At 37.3% G+C, this 13369-nt stretch overlaps 1 protein-coding gene across 8 annotated transcripts in view; it reads left to right on the top strand.

The window, feature by feature from the left end:
• STAG2 (stromal antigen 2) overlaps positions 1–13369 on the top strand; it is a 138897-nt gene that overhangs the window by 104044 nt on the left and 21484 nt on the right. For all 8 annotated transcript variants that reach the window (XM_047765856.1, XM_047765852.1, XM_047765857.1 and 5 more), the window contains exons 24-26: positions 88–262; positions 6772–6911; positions 12300–12401. In XM_047765856.1, coding sequence (XP_047621812.1) covers positions 88–262; positions 6772–6911; positions 12300–12401 — 417 coding nt within the window. The remainder of the gene's footprint in view (positions 1–87; positions 263–6771; positions 6912–12299; positions 12402–13369) is intronic.

Raw genomic sequence — 13369 nt, forward strand, 5'->3', positions numbered from 1 at the left:
TTAAATATGTAAGTTACTTAAGTTGTGGCACTTGGTGAGAAACTTTGGTTTATGGCATGCTATCCCTTTTTTTCCCCCCCTAAATAGGCCTTCACTATACTATGTGATATTTTGATGATCTTCAGCCATCAAATTATGTCAGGAGGACGTGACATGTTAGAGCCATTAGTTTACACCCCTGATTCTTCATTGCAGTCTGAGTTGCTCAGCTTTATTCTGGATCATGTCTTCATTGAACAGGATGATGATAATAATAGTGCAGGTAATTTTATTGCCGTCTTTTTGTTAACCTGTGTATCTACCATAAAATCAAATTTAAATAATAACTATGTAAAGTATTACACTAGTTTGATATTTTATTTTTTAAATTTCAAAAGTTTGTTTATTTTTGTCTTTTGTCCTTTTTAGGGCCGCACCTGCGGCATATGGAGAGTCCCAGGCTAGAGGTCTAGTTAGAGCTGTAGCTGCCCGCCTACGCCAGAGACACAGAAATGCCAGATCCAAGCCACATCTGTGACCTGCACCACAGCTCACGGCAATGCAGGATCCTTAACCCACTGAGCGAGGCCAGGGATTGAACCCACAACCTCATAGTTCCTAGTCGGATTCGTTAACCACTGCACCACGATGGGAACTCCTACACTAGTTTGATATTTTATTCTTAAAACATAAAACACAGATATGTTTTCCAGTGCAATTTATGTTCATATCTTATAACATTGTAAAGTATTTGTTGTCTTCTTTCTGGCATTGTCACAGAGCATGGGCTTTGGAATCAAATCTGTTTCCTACTAGCTGTGAGCTTGTTTTTCTAATTTGTAGCTACTTTACAGAACTGTATGAGTTAAACTGAGCAAAGTGATGTGTACAGTGACAAGGCATGTAGTAGGTAGGTACTCAATAAAATTTACTTCCCTTTCTCCTGATCATTCGTAATACCAGTATTTAGGTAATTAGAGCAGAATAAAGTGTTTATTTAAATGAACTTTTTGTTGCATACTATTCTTTTTTTTTTTTTTTTGTCTTTTTGCCTTTTCTAGGGCCGCTCCTGCGGCATATGAAGGTTCCCAGGCTAGGGGTCGAATCAGAGCTGTAGCCGCCGGCCTATGCCACAGCCATAGCAACTCGGGATCTAAGCCGCGTCTGCAACCTACACCACAGCTCACGGCAACGCCGGATCGTTAACCCATTGAGCAAGGCCAGGGATCGAACCCGCAACCTCATGGTTCCTAGTCGGGTTCGTTAACCACTGCACCATGACGGGAACTCCTCCTTTTTTTTTTTGCTTTTTTGGCCACACCTGGGGCATATGGAAGTTCCCAGGCTAAGAGTAAAACCAGAGCTACAGCTGCCAGCCTACGCCACAGCCACGCGGGATCTGAGCCACGTCTGCGACCCACACCATACAGCTTATGGCAATGCCGGATCCCTAACCTACTGAGGCCAGGGATCGAACCCATGTCCTCATGGATCCTAGTTGGGTTTGTTAACCACTAAGCCACGAAGGGAACTCCCTGCTGTATACTTTTATACCATGATTTCTCTGTAAAAGTCTGGAGCAGTATGGAATGTTCACAGGTAAATAATCAAACCAAGCTTGCCTAGTGTTAAGTTACTCTTTGCATCCTAATTGCATACACAGATGCCTTACTTAAACAATAAATTATGGAAAAATAGACAGTATTTGGTGACTTCTTTCTGGATTTGTTTTCAATCTGAAGTTAAACTTGAAGGATAATATAACATCAATATGAGTATGTCCATACATAAACTGACATGTTCCTACAAAGCAGAGTCATGACTATATATAATTACAGACATGACTTGTAGCTTATTTATCAGTAAAGAGCTTTGTTCTCAAGTATTAAAAACTTTAACCAGAAAAGAATCGAGAAACTTAAAAGTAGCCAAAATAGATGTCAAAATTCATGTACTAACATTTATCTATTTAGAATTTTCCACCATTCACTTTCAGATACTTGTTTGATTACACTTTAACATTCATTTGAAATTTATTGGTTAGGCAGTGTATGAGATGCTATTATGAATATGAAAAAATGAGACATGGTCTTTTTCTTTAAGAATTCCATTCAGGGAGTTCCCGTCATGGCACAGTGGTTAATGAATCCGACTGGGAACCATGAGGTTGCAGGTTCGATCCCTGGCCTTGCTCAGTGGGTTAAGAATCCAGCGTTGCCGTGAGCTGTGGTGTAGGTTGCAGATGCGGCTCAGATTCTGCGTTGCTGTGGCTCTGGCGTAGCCTGGCGGCTACAGCTCCAATTAGGCCCCTAGCCTGGGAACCTCCATATGCCGCGGGAGTGGCCCAAGAAATGGCAAAAAAACAACAACAACAACAAAAAACAATTTGGGAGTTCCCTCTGTGGCACAGTAGGTTAATTCGACTGCAGAGGATCAGGTCACTGCAGAGGTGCAGGTTTGATCTCTGTCCTGGCACAGTGGATTAAAGGATCTGGTGTTGCTGCTGCTTCAATGTAGGTCACAGCTTGTGGCTTGGATTTGGTCCCTGTCCCAGGAACTTCCAAATGCCATTCATACAGCCACTTAAAAAAATTCAATTCAAGTGAAAAAGACTAATCTAAAAACAAGTGATTATAATGTGATTTTATAAGTAATAGTGGCATGTACAAAGGTTTGTGGGCATGTGGAGGAAGTTCTGGTTGGACTGTAGGAGTCAAAACACCTTTGAAATAAACTAACATGTAATATCAATCCTAAAAGATAAGTAGGAGATTTTATGGAAGTTCTTGGGTGGTGCAGTGGGTTAAGTGTTGCTGCAGTTGTGGCGCAGGTTGCAACTGTGGCATGGGATTGATCCCTGGCCTGGGAACGTCCATATACTATGGGTGCGGCCAAAAAAAAAAAAAAAAAGAGTGGGAATTTTTAAGGCTTTTATAGGAAAGCTTAGTTACATTGTAAAACTGATACAAAATCAGTTAGGGTCCATAACCCTATTCTTAGTTGGGAACTACCTTGACTTTAATTGAGACCATAGGAAGTAGAAATGAGAATAAGCTTTCCAGTACTTCTGAATTTTCTGGAAACTTCCAGGAATTTTTCTCAGTCTTAACTCTGGATTTTTGTTCTATTTATACTTTTAGTAGGAGTTCCCTGGTGGCCTAGCAGGTTAGGGGTCTGGTGTCGTCACTGCTGTGGCACATCTTCAATCCCTGGTTTGGAAACTTTCACATACAGTGGGCATGGCCAAAATAAATAAATAAAAAGAATGTGTTCCAATTCTATGGAAAAGAATAAAATATAACACATTTGTATATACCAACCACCAGCATTTGTCAAAGTTTGCTCTATTTGTTTCAGATTTGCTTTTTAAAAGAATAAAACATGGATGCACAAGAAGCCCTTGTTTGTTTACTTCCACAATTCCAGTATTCTTTTTTCCTAGAGATAACTGCTATCCTGAATTTGGTGTTTATCATGCTTTTGCATTTCAATTTTATTTTACTAGGAATTTGTTTATCTTTTAGTAATATGTAGTTTATTTTCTCTTCTAGCTTCCACATAAATGGTATCATGTTGAACATTTTATTTTGCATCTTGCTTTTTTGAGTTAACATTATTTTTGAAATTTGTCAGTGTCAGCATGTGGTTATAGTTTATTCATCCTGATTGCTGAATACTATGTGATATGAATTAACCACACTTTATCCATTTTCATATTGATGAACATTCAGGTTGTTTCCTTTTTTGTCACCTATTACAAATAGTATTACAGAATTTTTTTTTTTTTTTTGTCTTTATAGGGCCGCACTGCAGCATATGGAGGTTCCCAGGCTAGGGGTCTAATCAGAGCTGTTGCTGCTGACCTACGCCAGAGCCACAGCAACACCAGATCCGAGCCGTGTCTGCAACCTACACTACAGCTCACAGCAACGCCGGATCCTTAACCCACAGAGCGAGGCCAGGGATCAAACCCGCAACTTCATGGTTCCTAGTCAGATTCATTTCCATTGTGCCACAACGGGAACTCCACAGAAATGTTCTTATACTTATCTCCTTGAGCATGTGCAAGTGCTTTTCCTAGTGTACAAGCATACCTCCTTTTATTGTACTTTATAGACATAGTTTTTTAGTTTTGTTTTTACAAATCGAAGGTTTGTAACAGTCTGCATCAGGCAAGTCTCTTGGTGCCTTTTTTTCCAGTAGCATGTGTTCATTTCATGTTTCTATGTCACTCATTTTCGTAGTAGTTGCACCATTTCAAACTTTTCCATTATATTTGTCATGGTGAACTGTGATCAGTAATCCTTTTTTTTTTTTTTTTTGTCTTTTTGCCTTTTCTAGGGCCGCTCCCACAGCATATGGAGGTTCCCACAGGCTAGGGGTCCAATTGGAGCTATAGCCACCAGCCTATGCCAGAGCCACAGTAATGCAGGATCTGAGCTGTGTCTGCACCTACACCACAGCTCACGGCAACACCGGATCGTTAACCCACTGAGCAAGGGCAGGGATCGAACCCGCAACCTCATGGTTCCTAGTCGGATTCATTAACCACTGAGCCACGATGGGAACTCCCGTGTGATCAGTAATCTTTGATGTTATTACTCCAACTCTCATGAGAGCCTAGATGATGATTACCATTTTTTTAGCAATGAAGTTTTTTTTTTTTATTTAAGATAGGTACTTTTTTTTTTTAGATGTAATGCTATTGCACTTAGACTACAGTGTGTAGTGTAAACATAACTTTTATATGAACTGGGACCCCAGAAAATTCATGTGACTCATTGTGATATTCCCTTTATTGAGGTAGTCTGGAATCAAACCTGCAATATCACCATTGTGCCTGTATATCTAAGAATGGAATTGTTAGATTATAGGGTCTGTATGCATCTTAAACTTGACCAAGTGTTGTCAGATTATTCTCCAAAGTAGTTTTAGTCTTTTATCCTCCCATCAGCAACATAGGATAGTTTCCATTGTTTTTCATACTCATCTAACCTTTGGTACCATAGACCCATGACTATTTGATTTGTTAACCAACATCAGATTCGAAGGGGAGAGTAAAGTAGGGAATGTTCCTAGGGCCGCTGACAACACAATAATGGCATCTGACATCTTTGAAAAGGCCCATTGTGTTAGGACTTCTCTAACATTCCTTAATCCCCACAGGAGAAAAGGTGGCTAATTTTTGATAAGAAGTGAAGAAAACTATAAATCAGGCTCAAAAAAAATTCTTCATATCTGGGTAATATAGTTTTTGGGGGGAGTAAGTCTTTATACCTCCAGTTCCTGAGAGCAGTACTGAACAATGATTGGAAATAATACTGTATAGATATCCCTTATAGGAGTTCTGTCATGGCTCAGCAGAAACAAATCTGACTAGTATCCATGAGGATACAGGTTCGATCCCTGGCCTTGCTCAGTGGGTTAAGGATCTGACATTGCTGTGAGCTATGGTGCAAGTTGCCGATGGGGCTCGGATCCCACACTGCTGTGGCTGTGGTGTAGGCCAGTAGCTGCAGCTCCACTTCGACGCCTAGCCTGGGAATTTCCATATGCCACAGGTGATGCCCTAAAAAGACAAAAAGGAAAGAAAGCAAGAAATCCATTATAATCACAGTCATAAAGGAAAAAGTTAGCTTATATGTTCAATATACCATTAAAAAATAAACAGTATAAGTTTTTAAGCAGATCACTTTGGCTTTCTGGAATAGGTAATTGTAATAACAGAACTTTTTAGATGGTCTGTCTTAAATTCCTATCCTCAAAATTTGGTTTTAATTTATTAGCAATTATTGAGGCTTTTCAGAGACAGGGTAAAAACTTGTTATAAAAGAGTTGTTATTTTATATACAATATTTTTGCTTTTTAGGGCCTTACCTGTCGCATATGGAGGTTCCCAGGCTAGGGGTCCGATCACAGCTACAGCTGCCAGCCTACACCTCAGCCACAGCCACGCAGGATCCAAGCCGTGTCTGCAACCTACACCACAGCTCATGGCAACGCTGGATCCTTTAACCCACTGAGTGAGGTCAGGGATCGAATCCACAACCTCATGGTTCCTAGTCAGATTCGTTTCTGCGATGGGAACTCCTATACAGAATGTTTTTGATAAAAAAGTAATTTCATTTGTAAAATTTTTCAAGAGGAAAATTTTTCGCATAGCTTTTTATGTAAAAGGCTTCATTACATTTTATTCACAGTTTCAAGTAATTAGAAACAATCCTTCGACAGTACTTGGAGGAGCCTGTAGTCCAGTTTTCTCAATGATGAATTTCAAAATAATTTTGCCCCTTCGATAACTGAGTATCATGATCTCACATAATGGATCAGAGCAGAAATATGTGAAATTATCTTAAAAAGACAGAATGGTTTCTAGGCCAGTCTGATTGAATATCTGTAATATATATATAAAGGAAGTATCTGTCAATAGAAGTTGGGTTCGATGTGGGGTGGGGTCATCTTTAGAAGGGATGGGAGAATTTCTTAGGTTGTCTGGCCCTAGGGAAGAAAGAGCCTTAAGTAATAGAGATTGAATATACAGGTCTATCATCAAACTATCCTATTATGGAAATAGATGAATGTGTTAGGCAAGCTTAGCCTGACTTCACTAAATATCAATCCTCTTCTTCAGTCCACTTGTTCCTGTTCCATGTTCATCAGCCTTCCGATTATTACTTGACATCACAAAAATTTTGTCAATTGGAATAAATGCCCTGGTCTTTTTTTATATTGAGTGATAATAATTTTTATTTTATTCAGTTTTTTCTTTAATATTTGGAACTTTTTTCCCAGATGGTCAGCAGGAGGATGAAGCCAGTAAAATTGAAGCTCTGCACAAAAGGAGAAATTTACTTGCAGCATTTTGTAAGTTAATTGTATATACTGTGGTGGAGATGAATACAGCTGCAGATATCTTCAAGCAGTATATGAAGGTAAAGTTGAAGAAATAGATAGCAAGATATTTTTCTATCACTTTTATGTTTGGTTGCCATTGAATTTTTAATAGTAAATTACTTTTCTAGTATAAAAGAAATCTCTTTTAAAATATTTAACATTTTCAGTAACATTTTCTCATACCTCTACTCCTCCATTAATGAACATTTTGGGTTTATTGAGTTCATTTGCATTTGGAATATTGGAAGCAGCTTGTCTTAGAGTAACTGTCACTAGTAGAAATTGCATTTGTGATTTAGTTTAAAACAACAGGGTAGTGTCTCTCTCCCCTGCTTGATGTAGTGTAAAAAAAAAAATGTTTCAGCAATCAGAAGAACTAGATGATATAGTTACTCTGCAACTTGTGACCTTGAGTAACTCAGTAGCTTTTGTGTCCTGCCTTTCTTTTTTTTTTCTTTTTTTTTTTTCTTTTCCCACTGTACAGCAAGGGGGTCAGGTTATCCTTACATGTATACATTACAATTACATTTTTCCCCCAGCCTTTCTTCTGTTGCATCATGAGTATCTAGACAAAGTTCTCAATGCTACTCAGCAGGATCTCCTTGTAAATCTATTCTAACTTGTGTCTGATAAGCCCAGGCTCCCGATCCCTCCCACTCCCTCCCCCTCCCATCAGGCAGCCACAAGTCTCTTCTCCAAGTCCATGATTTTCTTTTCTGAGGAGATGTTCATTTGTGCTGGCTATTAGATTCCAGTTATGAGTGATATCATATGGTATTTGTCTTTGTCTTTCTGGCTCATTTCGCTCAGGATGAGATTCTCTAGTTCCATCCATGTTGCTGCAAATGGCATTATGTCATTCTTTTTTATGGCTGAGTCGTATTCCATTGTGTATATATACCACCTCTTCCGAATCCAATCCTCTGTGGATGGACATTTGGGTTGTTTCCATGTCCTGGCTATTGTGAATAGTGCTGCAATGAACATGGGGTGCACGTGTCTCTTTTAAGTAGGGTTTTGTCCGGATAGATGCCCAGGAGTGGGATTGCGGGGTCATATGGAAGTTCTATGTATAGATTTCTAAGGTATCTCCAAACTGTTCTCCATAGTGGCTGTACCAGTTGACATTCCCACCAACAGTGCAGGAGGGTTCCCTTTTCTCCACAGCCCCTCCAGCACTTGTTATTTGTGGACTTATGAATGATGGCCATTCTGACTGGTGTGAGGTGGTATCTCATGGTAGTTTTGATTTGCATTTCTCCTCTAATCAGTGATGTTGAGCATTTTTTCATGTGTTTGTTGGCCATCTGTATATCTTCTTTGGAGAAATGTCTATTCAGGTCTTTTGCCCATTTTTCCATTGATTGATTGGCTTATTTGCTGCTGGGTTGTATAGGTTGTTTATATATTCTAGAGATTAAGCCCTTGTCGGTTGCATCATTTGAAACTGTTTTCTCCCATTCTGAAAGTTGTCTTTTTGTTTTCTTTTGGGTTTCCTTTGCTGTGCAAAAGCTTTTCAGTTTGATGAGGTCCCATGGGTTTGTTTTTGCTCTAATTTCTATTGCTTTGGGAGACTGACCTGAGAAAATATTCATGATGTTGATGTCAGAGAGTGTTTTGCCTATGTTTTCTTCTAGGAGTTTGATGGTGTCCTGTCATATATTTAAGTCTTTCAGCCATTTTGAGTTTATTTTGGTGCATGGTGTGAGGGTGTGTTCTAGTTTCATTGCTTTGCATGCAGCTGTCCAGGTTTCCCAGCAATGCTTGCGGAATAGACTTTCTTTTTCCCATTTTATGTTCTTGCCTCCTTTGTCAAAGACTAATGGACCATAGGTGTCAGGGTTTATTTCCGGATTCTCTATTCTGTTCCATTGGTCTGTCTGTCTGCTTTGATACCAGTACCACAGTGTTTTGATGACTGTGGCTTTGTAGTATTTCTTGAAGTCTGGGAGAGTTATGCCTCCTGCTTGGTTTTTGTTTCTCAGGATTGCTTTGGCAATTCTGGGTCTTTTGTGGTTCCATATAAATGTTTGGGTTGTTTGTTCTAGTTCTGTGAAAAATGTCATGGGTAATTTGATAGGGATTGCATTGAATCTGTAGATTGCTTTGGGTAGGATGGCCATTTTTACAATACTGATTTTCCCAATCCAGGAACATGGAATATCTTTCCATTTCTTTACATCTTCTTTGATTTCTTTGATGAAAGTTTTATAGTTCTCAGCATGTAGGTCCTTTACCTCCTTGGTCAGGTGTATTCCGAGGTATTTGATTTTGTGAGGTGCAATTTTAAAAGGTATCGTATTTTTGTATTCCTTTTCTAATATTTCATTGCTGGTATACAGAAATGCAACTGACTTCTGAATGTTCATCTTATATCCTGCTACTTTGCTGAATTTATTAATCAGTTCAAGTAGTTTTGGGGTTGAGTCCTTCGGGTTTTCTATGTATAGTATCATGTCGTCTGCATACAGTGACAGTTTTATCTCTTCTCTTCCTATATGGATGCCTTTTATTTCTTTTGTTTGTCTAATTGCTGTGGCTAGGACTTCCAAAACTATGTTGAAGAGCAGTGGTGAGAGTGGGCATCCCTGTCTTGTTCCAGATTTGAGTGAGAAGGCTTTCAGTTTTTCCCCATTGAGGATTATATTTGCTGTGGGTTTATCATAAATGGCTTTGATTATATTCAGGAATGTTCCCTCTATACCCACTTTGGCGAGGGTCTTGATCATGAATGGATGTTGGACTTTGTCAAATGCTTTTTCTGCATCTATTGAGATGATCATATGATTTTTGACTTTTTTTTTGGTTAATGTGGTGTATGATGCTGATTGATTTGCGTATGTTGAAACATCCTTGTGAACCTGGGATGAACCCAACCTGGTCATGGTGTATAATTTTTTTGATATGTTGTTGGATTCGGTTGGCTAAGATTTTGTTGAGAATTTTTGCATCTATATTCATCAATGATATTGGGTGATAGTTTTCTTTTTTGGTGGTATCTCTGTCTGGTTTTGGAATGAGGGTGATGGTGGCATCATAGAATGTCTTTGGGAGTATTCCTTCTTCTTCAACCTTTTGAAAGAGTTTCAGGAGGATGGGCACCAATTCCTCTTTATATGTTTGATAGAATTCACCTGTGAAGCCATCTGGTCCTGGACTTTTATTTGTAGGGAGTGATTTTATGACCTCTTCAATTTCATTTCTAGTGATGGGTCTGTTCAGTTCGTCTGTTTCTACTTGATTCAGTTTTGGCAGGCTGTAAGATTCTAGAAAATTGTCCATTTCTTCCAGATTGTCAAACTTGTCGCCGTATAGTTGTTCATAGTATTCTCTTATGGTTTTTTGTATTTCTGCTGTATCCGTTGTGATTTCTCCTTTTTCATTTCTAATTTTGGTTATTTGGGTTCTTTCTCTCCTCTTTTTAGTGAGTCTGGCCAGGGGTTTGTCAATTTTGTTTACCTTTTCAAAGAACCAGCTCTTGGTTTTATTAATTTTCTCTATTGTTTTTTGAGTCTCTATTTTATTGATTTCTTCTTTGATCTTTATAATTTCCTTCCTTCTGCTGACTTTAGGACTTTTTTGTTCTTCTTTTTCTAATTCATTTAGGTGGAGGGTTAAGTTGTCCATTTGGGATCTTTCTTCTTTTTTGAGAAAGGCCTGTATTGCTATGAATTTCCCTCTGAGCACTGCTTTCGCAGCATCCCATAGATTTTGAGTGGTTGTGTCTTCATTATCATTTGTTTCAAGGTAGTTTTTAATTTCCTTCTTGATTTCCTCATTGACCCATTGGTTTTTTAGTAGCATGTTGTTTAGTCTCCATGCAGTAGGTTTTTTCTCTTTCCTTTTCCCATGGTTGATTTCTAATTTCCTGGCATTGTGGTCAGAGAAGATACTTGAGATAATTTCTATGGTCCTAAATTTATTGAGATTAGCTTTGTGTCCCAATATGTGGTCGATTCTTAAGAATGTTCCATGAGCATTTGAGAAGAATGTGTATTCTGCTTTTTTTGGATGTAGTGTCCTGAAGATATCAATGAAGTCTAACTTTTCTATTGTTTCCTTTAGGATCTCTGTTGCTTTATTGGTTTTCTGTCTAGAGGATCTGTCCATTGGTGTGAGGGGGGTATTACGGTCTCCTACTATGATTGTATTCCCATCAATATCTCCCTTTATGTCTCTTAATATTTGTTGTATGTATCTGGGTGCTCCTATATTTGGGGCATATATGTTGACGATAGTAAGATCCTCTCCTTGGATGGATCCCTTAATCATTAAGTAGTGTCCTTCTTTGTCTTTCTTTATGTCTTTTGTTTTAAAGTCTATTTTGTCTGATATGAGCGTTGCGACTCCTGCTTTTTGTGTCCTGCCTTTCTTTATCTGTGTCATTGTGATAGCTAAGGTTCCCTAAGCTCTGAAAATTCTGATTTGATTCACCATAAGTTATTCACAATTACCATAAATACATGTAAGATTCTTTAACTTTTAAGTAGTAGAAAGGATATTGTTGATTTTACTAACCGAATGTTACTACATGTGGTAAGATAATTTTCTGTAATTATCTTAACCACATTTACCTTTTTTAAAGTAAAATCTAATTATAAATGTAATTTTAAGCCTTTGCTTTCACAAAAAAATATAGAATACATTTTTTTCAAAACCTAGTTAATTCTCTTTTTGGAATACTTTCGTATGTGATGGAACATTAGCACCATTATAAAGTACTTTGAAACTTATGTGGCATGCTGCTTGCTAGATTTTTTCTTTTTTTACCTAAAGTTGTTTTTGAAACCATTTTGCAAGTTTTAAACTTTCAGACTTAGGCATTGTAGACTAAAGTCAATTTTATTAGTCAAATAGAGGCATGGTTATCCTGTTATCTCTGGTCTTTATGTGTGCATTTTGAAATAAGATCTTAAGTTAGAAGAAAAATTCATGTATAATGTATAAATACCACACAAAAAATAAGTTGTCTTTTAAATGTTGTTAACAGGCTATTAGTTTGTATAAGTCAAATTAATACAGTTGGAAACTACATGAACTAAATGCCAGTAGCAGTGAATAAGTTATCAAAGTAGCTGTGATTATATTCGTTGTCTAAATAGTTCACAAAGAACATAAGTCCTTTGTTTCTATCCTTTGATTTATTTCTGAAAAACCTGTATAACTTATTGTTATATGGTATATCTCCTTAAAACCAACTCTGGAGCTTACTGTGATCTTAACTGATATTTCTGAATTTACTGATGTTAGGGATTATATGTTTAGAAATGCTAAAAAAGTTTCAGTAACATTCTTTTATGTCTTTGAAGGCATAATTTTAACCAAATTCACTTTTGTAATTTCCTTAAATGACTAACCTAAAATTAGTTTTATTGTCCAATAGTTTTTAGAGACAAAGCTCTAATTTGCTCAAATTTCTTTTCTAGTATTATAATGACTATGGAGATATCATCAAAGAAACAATGAGTAAAACAAGGCAGATAGACAAAATTCAGTGTGCAAAGACCCTTATTCTCAGTTTGCAACAGGTAAGACTTGAGAAGAGTACTGGCTTTAGATTAACATAATAAACACTTAATAGTTTTCAAGGTAACAGTCAGAAACTGGACAAAGGGTGCAATAGACAATTCATAAAAGTGGGAATGCCAGATACTCAGTCTCACTAGTAGATATTGTGCAAGTAAGATCATTTTTTGCTTTGAGACTGGCAAAACCTACAGCTGCCTAATGTATGGGAAAAACATGTATGTCAGCAATACATATTGGTTCAACATTCCTGGCAGGCAGTTTAGCAATGTATTTCAAAATTTATAATGTGTATGCCATTTAAGTCAGCAATACTACTTTTAGAAATTTATCCACAGTAGTAATAGGACAAGTTTGCAAAAATGGGTGTACAAGATTATATACATGGCAAAATTGTTTATAATGGCAAGAAATTTGAAATAATCCAAATGTCCTCTGATAGGATATCAGATGAATATATTGTGTAGCACATCTCTTCAGTGGGTATTGTGTAGCACTTAAAATTAGTGTAGGTCTGTATTCATTATTTTGTAAAGATCTCTGCAATGTACAGTTTGAGAATAAAATATATAACCTTGTGCATATCTTTATATCTGTTTCGAAAAAACAATCACCAAAATGTTGCTTTGGTAGGTTTCAGGTGAATTTTACCTTTTTCTTTGTACATTTCCACATGTATTTTAATGAGCATTTATCAATCTTATGATCAAAGTACAGCAGTCATTTTCATTTTGGCAGTGGCAGGGCAGGTTTAATTAAAAATCATTTTCCTTAGTATAGTTTTCCCTCTGGAGACCAAATAAATGCATGTAAAACATAACCCAACCCATTTCACTTTGGTAAACTTTCTTGCTTTTTAGAAATCTAGGTTTGAAAAAATATTAATTTCATTTGCATATCTGGAATTTCTTTATTCAAATTAATAGAATTTAGCATATTTAAAGGCAGCATTTAAATAATTTTTCTTTTG

The sequence above is a fragment of the Phacochoerus africanus genome, chromosome X, assembly GCF_016906955.1.
Source record: "Phacochoerus africanus isolate WHEZ1 chromosome X, ROS_Pafr_v1, whole genome shotgun sequence".
In the NCBI taxonomy this organism is placed as follows: Eukaryota; Metazoa; Chordata; class Mammalia; order Artiodactyla; family Suidae; genus Phacochoerus; species Phacochoerus africanus.